This window comes from Diabrotica undecimpunctata, chromosome 4 (assembly GCF_040954645.1).
Source record: "Diabrotica undecimpunctata isolate CICGRU chromosome 4, icDiaUnde3, whole genome shotgun sequence".
NCBI classification, from domain to species: Eukaryota; Metazoa; Arthropoda; class Insecta; order Coleoptera; family Chrysomelidae; genus Diabrotica; species Diabrotica undecimpunctata.
The window spans coordinates 97,929,608-97,944,923 of NC_092806.1; the positions used below are offsets into that span (position 1 = coordinate 97,929,608).

General features: G+C 32.7%; 1 protein-coding gene across 1 annotated transcript in view; it reads left to right on the forward strand.

Annotated features, from left to right (window-relative positions):
• The window catches only part of RhoGAP102A (Rho GTPase activating protein at 102A), a 147,016-nt gene that overhangs the window by 77,422 nt on the left and 54,278 nt on the right, over positions 1-15,316 (forward strand). The window contains exon 4 of the mRNA XM_072529968.1: positions 14,198-14,406. Within this exon, the coding sequence (XP_072386069.1) occupies positions 14,198-14,406 (209 nt within the window). The remainder of the gene's footprint in view (positions 1-14,197; positions 14,407-15,316) is intronic.

Consider the following 15,316-nt stretch of genomic DNA (forward strand, 5'->3'; position numbering starts at 1 on the left):
TGTTAATTTAGTCTATATTTGTTTACTCCTATTTATTAAATATTGGACGGGTTTATTTATAATATATATTTCAATGTTTTACGTTTTTTTTATGTAAACAATTTAAATTTTGTATGCAATTTTAAATTATATGGAATAGGTTTATATATGTCGGTTGATTATAAGCGATTCTTATCGGAAACATCTGTTTGGTTGCATTTTGATTTAGGCATTACTATGTAATGATTTTAAACTGTGGCTTAAATTAAATATAAAGAAATAAACGTTTCTGAAGAAAAATCCTCAGTTTGATATAAGAATATTAATGCAATCTTAAGAAAACATGAAACAAGTTAAACAAATGATTTTGTTTAACTTAAAAAAAAGCTATGTATTTACAGTATTGATATATTTCTGTTGGCGATTGATATTTGTCATAAAAAATTTTAATATAGTATGTATACACCAATATCATCTATAAGATGGAAGGCAACCGTATATACGTATCTCTGACTATTGGTCATCTTCAGTACGGTGCAGCCAAGTTAGAAAAGGAGCATATTAACTTGGAAAATGATCACTACAGGAGCAATGCGACCAATTTGTGGCAAACATGTTAGAAGACTCTGAGATTTCCAGAGCAAGAACCAACGCATCCACAGAGGAAGCTAAGCTACCCGAGGAAAGGAATGCCAAACGTTTAGACAGTTTCAAATAACAAGAAAGGGGATACCGTATTACCTTGTTCTTCTGAGGCCAAAGAGATACCGTATTGCTCTTTTTTGTAATTTAAAAATAACATCAGATTGAGCAGCTGTACTAAAATTCCAAAAAAGAAGACCATATCGAACATGGGACTCGATGAAAGAAAAATATGTTATTTTGGAAGATGTTAAATTGATTCATTTCGAAACAGATATTATTGCATAGCAGGCAGAGGCTAGTTTCTTAATTAACAAATTGATATGAAGGAACCATTTAAGGTTGCTACCCGTAAAAATACCGAGAAATTTTAGACAAGAAACTACAGTGATCAGGCTTTTATTAAGAAGCAACGGTTGAAGAGGTCTTTTACAGAATAATGCGACTGTTTACGTAAAAAGAGTGTAATTAAAGACAAACATTTTTTCACCAATGTTTAACTTATTGATGTAATTAATAATAAAACAAAATCGTAAAGGAACCCAATACTAAACCCTTGATTACCCTTGTGGTACTCCACATACAATGCTTTTTGACTGGTATATGAGCCAGTATAATTTGTGATCTAACCAGTTGTTTCCCATTCCGCAAGTAAGATTGGAACCAGTTTAAACAAATACCTCAAATGAGGTAGAAATTTAGTTTTTTTAACAAAATGTCATGATATAAATAAGCCAAAGCTTTACATAGTTACAAAAAACAGTGACAGTATAAGGATTATTGCTTAATGCTAACCTCATGTAGCATTTATCATTGTTTTCAACGAGAAAGGACATAAGTCGGGCTTTTATATGTCTCTTAATTAAGGATAGTACCGATAGTAAGACAACACTTCTATAGTTGCGGGCACTAAATTTTTCACCACCCTTATGAAAAAAATAATAATAGCTGTCTTTAGGCACTCTAAAAATGTACCTTTTTCAAATGAATTATTAATTCGTAGACCATAACTTCCTAACACATTTTTCGGATTATTTGAAAAAATGTTTATGGATAGTCCTTCACTACTACAGGAAGATTTGCTTTTATTACTATTGATTGAATCAGTTCAGATTTATCAAAAGGTTTTAGAAAGCATTAATTCGGGGGCTCCTTTGAAATGGGGGAGATAGGAAATAAAATCTTGTATCAAAATAGTTATATTTTTACTAACATTAATGAAAATGTTGGAACTGTGTTAGTTTTATTTCGAAGATCGTTTATTATGGATCAAATTTCTTTTGCAACAATTTTAGAGCTTCCCAGACAATTTTAATATTATATTTTTTAGCTGTTTTAATAAGTTTTGGATAGTTACTCTGTACTTGGTGATATATTTAGTGACCGAAATGTAAATAAAAAGTAGTAAATTTTTTGATATAACTATATATAACTAGTCAAAGCATATTCTTCGCTGATCTGCGGATACGTTTGCTAGTCCAGGGCTTGTGATATTTTGGTTTAATTGTTTTAAAGGAAATGCCTTACTGAAAATACAGATAAGCATATCTAAGAATCACTAAAATTATAGTCCACGATAGTCGACACTGCTTTTCTACTTGGTGCAATAAATTAGTAAAATTGGTTCACAGTTGTAATTTGGTTGTAATTTAAACAAATTAGTGCCTGTACTTTCATCAAACAAATTTTATTTATCCTTTTCAGAATATCTTTGTTTCTGACGTGTTCTGTCCACGTTCCATTCAGAATTTTTTTTTACATTCACAACTCAAATGATTTCAGTTTATTTAATGATGTTGCATTTAAGGGCCAAGCTTCCATTCCATAAAATCAAGTCGAGAAAACGTAGCACCTCGCCAAACAAAGTCTTAGATCCAATTTTAAATCCCTTGTGCAGAGCACTCTTCTTATTTAGTTGAAATTTTTTCTAGCATTTTCTATTCTGATTTTGATATCCTGGAAGTAATCATTTGTGAAGTTATTATTTCAAGATATGCATATTTGTCCGTTTACTCGACATTTGTTTAGTTTATTAGAAAATTCTTTGAGTTTTCGATATTCTCATAAATTTTGTTATCCTGGCGGTCACTGTTACACTTTAATATTTTTCATACTCTGCTATTCTGGTTACCAATCTCTAAATATCTACAATATTTATGGTAAAAGTGACAGTGTCGTCCGCATATCGAATGTTGTGAATGAGAATTTCATTTACATTTATTTGATGTTTTTACCCTTAAGGACTTTTTCAGGATCTCTTCTGAGTAGTCAATAAAAAGAATTGGCGACAATACGCATTTCTGTCTCACCTCACGTTTAATTGTAATCGCCTCTGACAGCTGTTCTTGCACTTTATCGAATGCTTTATTACAGTCAATAAAGTATGCATACATATTTTGATTGATGTCTAGGCATCTTTGTATTGGTATATTAAGTGAAAAAAGAGCTTCACGCGTTCAAAGACCTTTGAGAAACACAAATTGTGTATTATTAATGTCTATATTTAGTTTATGATCTACTCGGTTATGGATGACTTTTAGTAATCATTTTAGCACATTGTAAATTAAGCTAATAGTGCGAGAATGGCTGCATTTTCTTGCGTGTTTCTTTTTGGGTAGACAAATAAAGATCGACGTTAATCAGTGTTTGGGTCATCTAAAACATCGTTGCACACCTACAAAACCTTTATAAGACCGATTATTAAATACAAGGCATGCATCTACGCATCTCTTAACAGCTACCAAATCAACACCATTATGGCCACCGAAAGGAAAATCCTTAGATTATGCATGAGGAAGTGCGGTCATTATCCATCAGCACACATACATCAGGTAGCTAATCTGACACCTATTAAGAACAGAATACTATCTTTTAGCAGGAGGTATGTCCTTCGAACAATTACAAGTTTGAAAAACTGAGCAAAACGAACTTTAAAGACGCCTTGAAATCGCGGAGGGCAAATACTTACCAAGGTTCCTAAAAGAAAAGTTCCGTTCCCTCCAGCTAAACTTCTATACAACACTGAACACGAACTTCCTGATGAATATTTTGATATTCTAGAATTATTCCCCATTAAATATCGCAGCTAACAACTGCATGCCAAAAACGCTGATTAAGAGCCGTTTATAGTATGGCTGGTAACCCCTGAAGTACCTTGTTCGGCTTGTTGGTTTTGTTTACCAATAATCCTTTTTGTGCGCTTCATCATAACATATCGTCCACACACACACGTCACCTTCTGAACCCCAGCTTTTTAGCAATCCACTACATCTCCACAAGCATCCATCATCACGTTTACCACATCCCCCTTACCCAGCAAAACTGAGGAGTACCCCTTCCTTGAAGAGGCGATAGCCTAAACAAGGTAAAAACTCTGGATCGAAGTGTTTGGGTAATACCTGAGCTCCAAATTTGGTTAAGTACCTAGTGTCACTAAAATATAAATGTACTGCTCGTTTATAATTTTTAGTATTTCGATAGGAAGCACGTTAGGTCCACGGCTCCCGCTCTTCATTGTTTTTAATTCGTGTAATATTGCTTGTTTTGTAATATCTGGACCTATTTCTATTTAAAGTAAGTTTTATGTGTTTCAGGTCCCCTCTTTTATCATCGAACAGTTCGTCGATGTATTCTGCCTAGCGTTGTACTTTCTCATCGTCTGTGTTATAGTAATCCTCTGTCTATACAGAAGTGCACCAGTGAGAATTGGTTTTTTAGTGCTTCCATTTTTTTAATTTCTTGTGTATATTAAACAGATCGTCTCTTTTTTGAAGGTCCTCGATCTCTTTGCATTTCTCTATTAAGTATTTTTATACTGCCTGCTTTAATATCTTCGTGATCTCGTAGTTAATTTTCCTGCATTTATTGTTATCTTTGTTCTTATATTGTCTTCGCTGTTCCATCATATTGAGTATCTCGTCATTCATCCATTCCTGTTTTCTCCCTGTGGAAGTCTTTAGTATTTGTTTACACGGGTCCAGGACAATGTTTTAGTCGATCCCAGTCCTTGTTAATATTATTGGCGTCTATGTTCAGTTTGCTACAGTTCATATGCAGTTTGTGTTGGTGTTATTATTACACGTTGGATTGTCTAAGCTTGTTTGTGTATATTGTAGATGTTCATTAATTACTTTTAATGTTTTTAAGTGTGGGTGTAATCCTGTCACTAAGTGGGTTGTGATCTGATGCCACGTCTGCTCCGGAATATGCTTTCACGGCTTTAACAGCATTACGGTATATTTCATTTACCATATTGTAATATATACATATATACCTGACAATGTTTAATAGCTTAAAAAATGTGTATATATTAATCAAGTTTTACTTTTGGCAAAATTGAAATAGACGGTCCTCTCTATCTCGTTGTGATTTTCCAGATCATAGTTTAAACACTTTTCACTTTGCCCCTTTCCAATCTTTGCATTAAGATCACCTAGGAATATCGTGCTTTATCTACTTCTCGCTATTTTCAGTGCGTCTTCGATATCCCGATAAAATAATTCCACGTCTTCTTCGTAAGAGCATATATACTTGTATCAAGTTTAGTTTGGCATGAACTGTCAATAACTTTAAAACCATTACTCTTTCTGAGATGAGAAAAAATCCTTCCACTGCTCTATTAGAAATTTAATTAAAATCTGTTAATTTCAATTAACAAATAATGCTTTTGCAAGTGATAGTGAATTCTTTTTTAAGAAGTATATAGACGTTAAATTGGTTGTGTTTATTTGATTAACTATTTTTGCATTATATGTGAAGCGATTATGATTGCTTAAGAACTATTTGCTTGCCAGATATTCTTCAAATATCAGTGTAGCTTTTCATCGACCCTAGCACAATTTTCAAAGCTTTATATTGGATTCTATCAAGTTTACGTAAATAAGTTATGCTAGCTAAACCATATCTGGTGCGATATACTTAAAATTACTAAATTAATAAGAAGAGCAGCAGAAAGATCTGTAACTAAGTATTTTAAGTAAAGTAATACATTTTTTGCAGCGATTAATTATAGAGTTAATAAGTTGAGCCCAACGCAGTTTTAAGTCAGATTTTCCAAGGTACTTGAATTCCTAAACAATTAAGTACTTGAATTCCTAAACAAGTTGTACCATATGTGTTTGAGTTCAGTAGTATGTATGGTGTACTTTTTCTTCTGTGAATAGGTGACAATCTCATCAGCACATTATAAACAAACAATATTGGGAAACTGTACATAGTTCAAATCACATGTGTATAGATTAAAAAGAACTGAACTTAATACAGCTCCCTGTGGAATGTCTTTTGATGTAATCAGTGGTTCTATGGTATTTTTAGCTACAATTGAATAGTAAATATGCCACGGATTGTGGAAAGCAAGTATATCACAGAATATTGTGTTGAAAATAAATCATTATAATTTTGTGTTAAAAATAAATTACAATTTATAAAATAATTTACTTATTTTGTCTGTTTATAACTCCTTTTTTTGTTTCCAAAGAAAATAGTATTCTCAATTAAGAATTTTATCTGTAGTTATCAAATTTTCATAACTTAATTTATTAATTGAACATTAAAAATAAACTAATTCAACAGAGTATCGAAAGATCTGACAACAAATTTAGGGACAACAATCTTGTTTTTACCTGACAAATACTACCGAATGTACTGTGAGTTCATCTGATGCAATTCGACGATATCGGACGTTTATTTTTATAAATCGTGAAGCTTTTGATACCAAAGCTACTCATTTATGTCCTAAACGAAATCTATACGAAGTTTCAAGATCATACGCCCTCTTTCGACGAAGTTATCTGTAACTTTTGTGTTACTTGACCTACTGACTCCCATAGGGTTCCTATTTAGATCAAGAGAAACCTATATCAATTGTTAAGACTCTGTTAATAAAAAGACAGGCTGTGTCGAAAAACAGTGATTTCAAGAAACTCTCACAAAACCTGTCAAGTCTTTAATAAATATTGCATTCTAATATAAACCTTTGGACATTTGGCAAAGGCTTTTGTTCATTTCAAGAATTCTCTTGTTTGTTCAATACTGCTGTGTATGAATTTATTTAATAAATTTAAATGAATGTCAATTTAATTTAAATATGTCCTTAATTGGTTTTTCTAAAAAATTAAACTATTACAATATTTGTTTTGCTCCACCACTGCATCAAATTGTATCTGTTTACATCTTCCGCTTTTATTCTACCGCAGGAGGTGTCGAAAGATACTGCTGTTAAAAATAGAAATCGAGTGAAAAGTTTCGAGGTTCTCCAAAATTAATCTGACACCAAGATAATATTCTAGGTTAATCACAGAGTTAATTATGAATTAAAGTGAGTCATCCAAGAGACGGTCTAATTGCAGACGTAGATTGATACGGAGCTCCAGTTGCGCGTTGTCTTTATCTAGTTAGAGCTGTGTTGTCAAATTACTTAATTCACAATCAAAAATTAATTCCTGATCATGAAAAGGATATAATCTTCACTAGTCGTCTAGAAAACTATATATACTTTAATTTCTATATTTTAAAAGGCTCCAATTTAACATAGTCTAAATCCAATTTATGTTTTTTAATTTCGCGTCATTTCCTTATAAAATAACAAATAATACGAGATATACTTATCGGAATTTTTAACACAAACACTTTATTCTTTTGTACACTAGTTTGAATTGCACCTGAATTATATTTACATTTATATTTTAACAAAAGAAAAGTTAACCGTTAATAAAATATAACAAATCCTTATTATGTCCTCTGGATTTAGCTAGGCTTAAAAGTTTAGCTTAACTCGATTCGTAACTTTTAATCCAAAGTATATTTAGTTACTCCTTCGTATTTAGCATCGAAAGTGATAGCCTTTACAGAAATTATCCAATGAGCACTACAATACCTACCCTTTTCCTCAAATTAGATTTCAGAAAACTAATTTTAAGAGAATAAATAGTTAAACAATTTTATTTTAGTTTTCAACTGAAACAAGTCTAATACTGATATAACAATAAAATCTAATACGTGGTTCTATTTGCTCACTGAGAGCATTTTTTTTTAAATAATTAGTTACACATGCATAATTTCGATACATTGAATCTTTACAACATATCTTCCAATCATAAAAAACTTAACCCAGCGCCAGTGTGGTAGACTAAAATGTAAAAACCTGTGTGGTGGGGTATCAGATACCCAACTTAAAAAAAAAATTAAATAAAAATAACACATTTTTAGAAAATTTATATTTGAACATATAACAAACTTAAATCAAAAGGAACTAGTGTTAAGAAACAAATTGTAAACCTAAATACTTAAATATTTCAAAAAAGTCTTACTTTCCAGCATAAAAAACGTCGCACTCATTTTTTCTCGAATATAAAAAAAGATCAGAGAACTAATAAAAATAAATGAATGTTTGAAGAAACCATAACATACAGAATACATTTTAATTGTTTTTAGCTAAATAGCAAGAATCACAATGCACCACTGAATGCTCTAAACATATAGTTTTTTTTTACAAATCACACAATTATAAAAGGTCTTTCTGTCATTTTTTCTCGTTTAAACATTACATCTTTTGGCTACTTTCATTAAATTACCTGTGCAATCCCACGTATAGTTCTAAATTCAAAACATAATATGATTTTGCATCAACAAAAGCGAATTTTCGGCACAGCGGCCTCTAAATGCCTCTAGCTGTTCATCAATAGTAAGATATTCGCTTGGCGTATAGACGTCTTGGCTTTTTGCACAAATTTTTCGAAAATTGCTCTAGTTGCAGTCATGTTATCGAGTTTTTCTTTTCTTTCTTCTCGATTTTCTATATTGTCAAAATGTAGACAAGACTGTAAAAAAATAAATCGTTGAAAAGATATCGTCTCTCTAAATATGCTTATTCCGGTTCCATCGGTAGACCGAAGATCCTCTAAATTAATACGAGCAGACTTGAACACCTCAGCCAAGTACAATAGTCCAAACAATGCTCTTATTTCAGTTGCATTGGTTTCGCGAACTGCATACTGATGGTTTCAAACATTCCACGGGAGTTTTCGCCATTTTTGCATTTCGTTTTACACCTGGTAAATGCGTAATGATATTTACTGAGCGTGTTCTTACATTTATAGGAAAGCATGTTGAAGACCATTTAGTGCCGTCCTTACCTACTTAATGTTTCTTTTGACTCTCCTGTCCTTGCCCCAAAAGTTCATTTTCGATTTCAATATCAGCCACCGACTGTTCTAAATCAATAGCATCTTCCTCGCTGTCAGAGTTGTGGCTACTGTTGTCTTCATTGTCGGATTCGTTCTTGCTTGCAGATCAAATTACTACATCATCGTCTTGAGAATCGTCCCATAAAGCTCAAGATTCATATCGATAAGCCATAACCTAAAACAAAAACATAAATAATTTATGTATAAAATTTCACATTTTCATTAAAAATAAATACTTGCAACGGAAATTATATAAAAATGTGAATGCCCAGCTCAAACAATACTACCATAAATATATTACCTTACCTGTGTGGTGGGGTATATGATACCCCAACGACGTTTGGATCAAAACAGCGATGCGTGCGTTCACTTCTAAAGTAAATCAACAACTGCGAGACCTTCTTCAAGGATCTAACGCAAGGTACTGAAATGCCTGTCGCGCTAATTTACCCATAAAAATATTGTCGCTAATTTTGAACTCACGAGAATTGAATTGTGGTGGGGTATGTCATACCCCACCACACTGGCGCCGGGTTAAGATACAGTAAAATTTTCAGGGATAACAGAATAATATATTTTTTCTACTTTTCTGATGCATGAGTTAGAGGTTACCTAACTGTTAGGACAGATCAATAAATAATATTTAATAAAGGTAAATTTAGAACCGACCACAGAAAAGAATACGACATAGCAAGAAAACGTGCAAGCTCCATCTACAAAAGAGAAAAAAACTAGTGATAAACCAACAACTAGAAGAAATAGAGCAATAGAGCTATAGACGGATGTATACACAAATTAAAACAATTCTATTAAAAGGTAAAATCTGCTGTAGTAAGGAGTATAAGAAATACCGAGGGGAGAATTGAACAATAACCTCACAAAGATGGAAAATATTTGGAAAAAAGATTTCTGCACAACCTTGAACAAAGTGGAGAAAATAAAATAATTGAAGGAAGTGATACGGAGAAAGAACAGGAGTAGGACTAGGTAATAATAGAATGCCCTAAGAAAGCTAAAATAACAAAGAAAATAAATAGGGCAAAAAATGTTAAAGTAGTAGAAGAGGCCAAAATGGTAGCATAACTGATAAAGTAAGGCGGTACGCACCTACATACACAAATTCAGGAGCTGGTAAAGCTAATATGAAAAATGAGTGAAACGCCTTAAAGTGAATAACTCTAATAATAACAAGATTCCAAAAAAAGAAGATAAGGGGAAACGCTCTAATTATAGAGCAATGACGCTTCTCCATACAACAAAATCGTAGCTAACTTCATAAATCAGAAACTTAAGGTACAATCAAAGAAAATATTGGGTGATTTCCAGAACGGATTTTGCTTAGGACAATCAACAATAAACGCTATCCATAATAAAAGTCTTAGATAAATTACAGGGGCTTTTACAACTTCTCTGGTACCCAGAATTGATGCTCTATTATAAGAACCACCGCTACATCACTTTTATATATGTTCCTCGCCCTATATCATGCAGCCACAGTCGCGTGTAATAATTCACAAAAAATATATTAAAATAATTTTACAAATAAATATGTAAACCAATTTCCAGATATACGCTGTATAAAAAAACCATATTACGAAAAAATTCAATCCATAATTCAAAATCTAAACACTAGTTTTCCGGATGTTTTCTCCTTGGATATTAAATACCCTGAGCCTTGGCAGTATCATACTCAACACAGCAAAAGAAGTCCTAGGAACAAAGACACAACGGAGAGAAGAAACATGGTTCGATGAAGAATGGTTCGACAATCTATACAGGAAAGAAATTAAGCACATAAGAATTACATACTCAGACGTACTAGGGAGAGAAAAACAGAACTTCAGAACAAAAGACGAAGAGCAGATAAAATTTGCAGGCAGAAAAAGAGAAAGTACGAAAACCAACGGATACTAAACATAGAGAGGGAGATTAAGGAAAACAGTACACGTAGTGCATACCAATTTATCAAACATCTAAGACAGGGATACAAACCTAAGACTAGCCTTTACAAAAATAAGAAGGGTGAAATCATTAGCGATATGGACGAAATTAAGAGAACCTGGATGACATATTTTAAGGAATTACTAAACAAAGGGACACAACCACTATTACAACAACAGAGGCAGCAGCAGGCACGGCAGGAGGTACAACAACAAGAACTGGGGGAAATGGAGGAGAAAATGAATTAACTAGAGGAGGTCCAAATGGCAATCCACATACAAAAAGCCATAAAGCACCGGGAATAAAATACCGGCAGAACTACTCAAGCAAGGAAGAAAAAATTTGATACAACAGATATACCAGCTAATACGAGAGACATGGATAGAAGAAGAAATCCACCAACAATGGAGGAAAAGTATAATCTGCCCTATTCATAAAAAAGGAGACAAACTGTTGTGTAAGAATTATAGAGGCATCTCTTTACTTTGTTCGGGATACAAAATACTCACAAACATTATTAATCGAAGACTCCAACCTCTCACAGAAAAAATCAACGGGGAATATCAAGCAGGGTTTAGGCAAAATAGATCTACCATTGACCAACTATTTACAGTTAAACAAATACTAGCCAAACCATGGGAATATGACATGGACGTTTACAATCTCTTTGTAGATTTTAAACTAGCCTATGATTCAATAGATAGAACAATTCTACTTGATATATTGGAAGAATTTGGCATACCATTAAGATTAATACGACTAGTGCAAATGACAATGACAGAAACAGAAGCACAGGTATGTATTCAGGGACAGATCACTAATGCGTTTACGATAACGCAAAGACTGAAACAAGGCGACGGACTGGCTACAACGCTCTTTAATCTTGTTCTTGAATATGTAATTAGACGGTGGACGGTGAGCGAAAATAACATACTTAAAAAAATTAACCCAATTAGCAGCATACGCGGATGATATAAACATAATGAGCAGAACAGTGAATGGAGCGGAAGAAACCTACGTTGAGTTGAAACAGAGTGCAAAATCAGTAGGGCTAGCAATAAATACAAATAAAACAAAACTATTCATACAAACCAGATCAAACAGACCAGCGCAACAATACTTTATTGACGATATAGAACATGTGAATAGATTCACATACCTAGGAATGGATCTGGTCGCAAGCAATGAAGAAGAACCGGAAATAAATAGAAGGCTTATACTGGCAAATAAAGCCTATTTCGCGATGGACTACATATTCAAATCACGAGACGTACACCGGAAAACAAAACTCCGGGTCTATAAAATAATAATCAGGCCCGTAGTAAGTTATGGTTGTTAAACATGGATGTTGACACAGAAATCTGCCAATGCATTAAAAGTGTTCGAAAGAAAAATATTACGTAGGATACTGGGCCCAATAAGTGAAAACAACAACTGGCGAATTAGGTATAATAGAGAAATATACGAGCAATATAGCGAACTAACTCTACCACAATACACTAAACTGCAGATATTACGGTGGGCAGGACACGTGGTCCGCATGCATGAGAATAGAATCCCCAGAAAATTACTAAATGTAAGAATGCACGAAAAAGACCTGTTGGAAGACCTAAAAAGAGATGGGAAGACGAAGTCGATCAGGTTAAACCTGATGCATTTAAGCCAGTTTTCTTGGTCATAAATGGAATTTAATGCATTTTTGTTTGGTTTTGAATGATTCATATAGCAATATATATTAGATTTAAAGCACATTCTCTAAAATAAACAGTTCACATTGTAGATTGAACTAAACCAATTACTTTGTACTTTTTAGATAAAAATATGTATATTAAAAACTGGATTTATTACTTTTTGGTCAGTTGATGCTGAAATAATGTCAATATATAATTTACACTAATACTATTCACAAATTAATTCGTATAATTTTTTTTGTTTGGAAGAAGTCGAGAACAACGAGGTCCGTACTGTGTTAATTAAAATGAAAAACGGACGATCTCCAGGACCTGGTAATATAGCTGTAGAGTTACTATAAGCAGGAGGTCCACTCCTAATAGAACGAATAACTTTTCTAATGAATCAATGCTTCCAACAAATTAACTACCATCTGAATGGAAAACCGTTCACCAAATGTCCATTTTTAAAAAGGCTAATCGAAAAGATCCTAACTGCTACATAGGATTGGGTATCCTATCTACTTTCAAGAGATTGTTTGGAAAGATAATAAATGGAAAAGTACAAGATGATGTAGGACATCTAATTAGCGAAGACCAAAGTCGATTTACGCCTGGTAGATTTTGCACTGATAACTTTTTTATACTCCAACAATTAATAGAAAAAAGAATAGCGGTTGGTAACAAAGTAAATCTAGCCTTCATCGACCTAGAAAAGGCGTATGATACAGTTCCAAGACTTAAATTGTGGCAAGCTTTACAAAAACTCGGCATTAGTCTATACCTTTTAGAAATAATCATAGAAGTATACAGGGATAACACCACCTACCTAAAAACCGGAAATGGACTATTAAAGCCAATAAAAGTAACTAAAGGTCTAACACAAGGATGCAGAATATCACCCCTACTGTTTAATTTATATATTGAGGCAGCCCTCCAAAATTGAAAAAACCACTGCCAGGGAATGGGAATCCCCATAGGAAATGACGTACTGTTCTTCCTGAACTTTGCGGACACCAAGTCGTCCTATTTATTTAGTTATCAATGCAGATGCAAGGTTTGAAGTGTTGATAGACGAGGACATGGAAATCAAACAAGTAGAAAAAACAAATCAAGTATTTTTGTTAGATAGATTACATAGATAAATAGAAAGAAGAGGTTTAAAATTGTTTTGAGACCTATTGAGAATGCCTGACGAACGTTGGACACAAAAACTTTACAGGTGGAAGCCTCCTGGAAGAAAAAAAAGAGGTAGACCTTGATGCACCTCTTGGAATGAATGAATTAGAAAAGCGGTGTAATCGAGAGGTTTGCAGGAGAGCATGCCTTGGACCGGGAGGATTGGCGAAGGAGAACAGGAATACAGCGATAGCCGTCTCCAAAATGTATTGTATTTACAAGTTGGATCCTGTAATATTATACATGTATATATATATATATATATATATATATATATATATAAAAGAAGTCGGTGTTATTTTGTCTTATACGTATGTGTGAACATATCAAAAATAAGATGTAAACATATAAAATACTTAAGAAATTTATATGTATACATTTTTTATATATTAAAGACGAATATAAAATGCTCTTGTTTACTGTTTATCGACACAACCTTTTTTTTAATTTTGTATAAGTCAAATAAAGCTCAATAAAATTTTAACTAATAATTTACACGGTCTGGTTGCATTATAACCTTTACTTATAATACATGTTTGATTATCTTTACAATCTGGTAATACTCTTATCAAGTTTAATTAACACAACCATCAATATTTTCAGAAAACAGCGGATCACAGGGTGGCTTAGTATTCGGCATCTCATTGGCGCAATGTGTGGAAAACGACAGATTGACGAGGGCAGCTGCTGGAACTAGTCCCTTCCGTAGTAGAGGAGAACTTTCTGGTTCCGGTGACGAGCCTTCTAAAATTGGAAGACACGGATCACGATCAAGCTTTAGCTCGTTAATTGATTCACCACGAAATGATGAAGTAAGTTAATTTTAAAATAATTAGGATAAATGATGATGTAAATATATACTTATTTCTTTAGAAACCAAAAAAACTAAGAAGCCCTATACTATAACTTATTTCTATAACTATTTATGTAATTCTAAGTTACGTGGTAAGAATTTATTTTCAATAACAACTAATAACAGTAACTAAACAACAGCTATCTTAAAAGAATGGTAATGTTAAACTATTTTTATTTAAAAAATTTATGTATGAGTTATACAAAGTTATATGTTATTAGAGAAAGTTATATTAGTGACAAAATTATAACTAGTTTTAATGTATAAGTTATACGTTTGGTTGGTAATACAAGTGAACTTGGATATTTATTCTGCTTCTACCTACATTCTTCTGAAGTTTGGCCTTTTATTATCTCTATCTTCATTTACCCAAATAATTGTTGTTTTAGACTGGCGTTAATCCTTATTTTTATAAGAAGACTTGCTACCATAACAACTAGTAAGCTTATAAGTGTTAATGAACCGTGATATTCTTTTTTTGTTATGTTCAATTAACACAAACATCAGGTGTGTTAAGGTAGATCCATTTAATACCTTCCTTAAATAATTCTTTCTTAATTTAGTTGTTTATTTGTTTTTACTCCTCTCCATTTATTACCATTTGCTTGATGCGGATCAGTTTATTATTTTAACCCCTAACTTGGCAAAACAAGAAATACGCAAAATAAAAATTATGTCTGACATTATTTTTTGATATATGATAAAACTTTATTTTTTTAACAAATTTTGACTTTAATTTGTACCTAATGTGTACCTAAGTGCACAAGAAACCATAAATACTTCCATTTTCCATTTCCTTTTCCTCTTTATAAACAATTTATTCTACTTGTTCATTGGCGGATTAATATCTCTATGGACGATTGTCACTT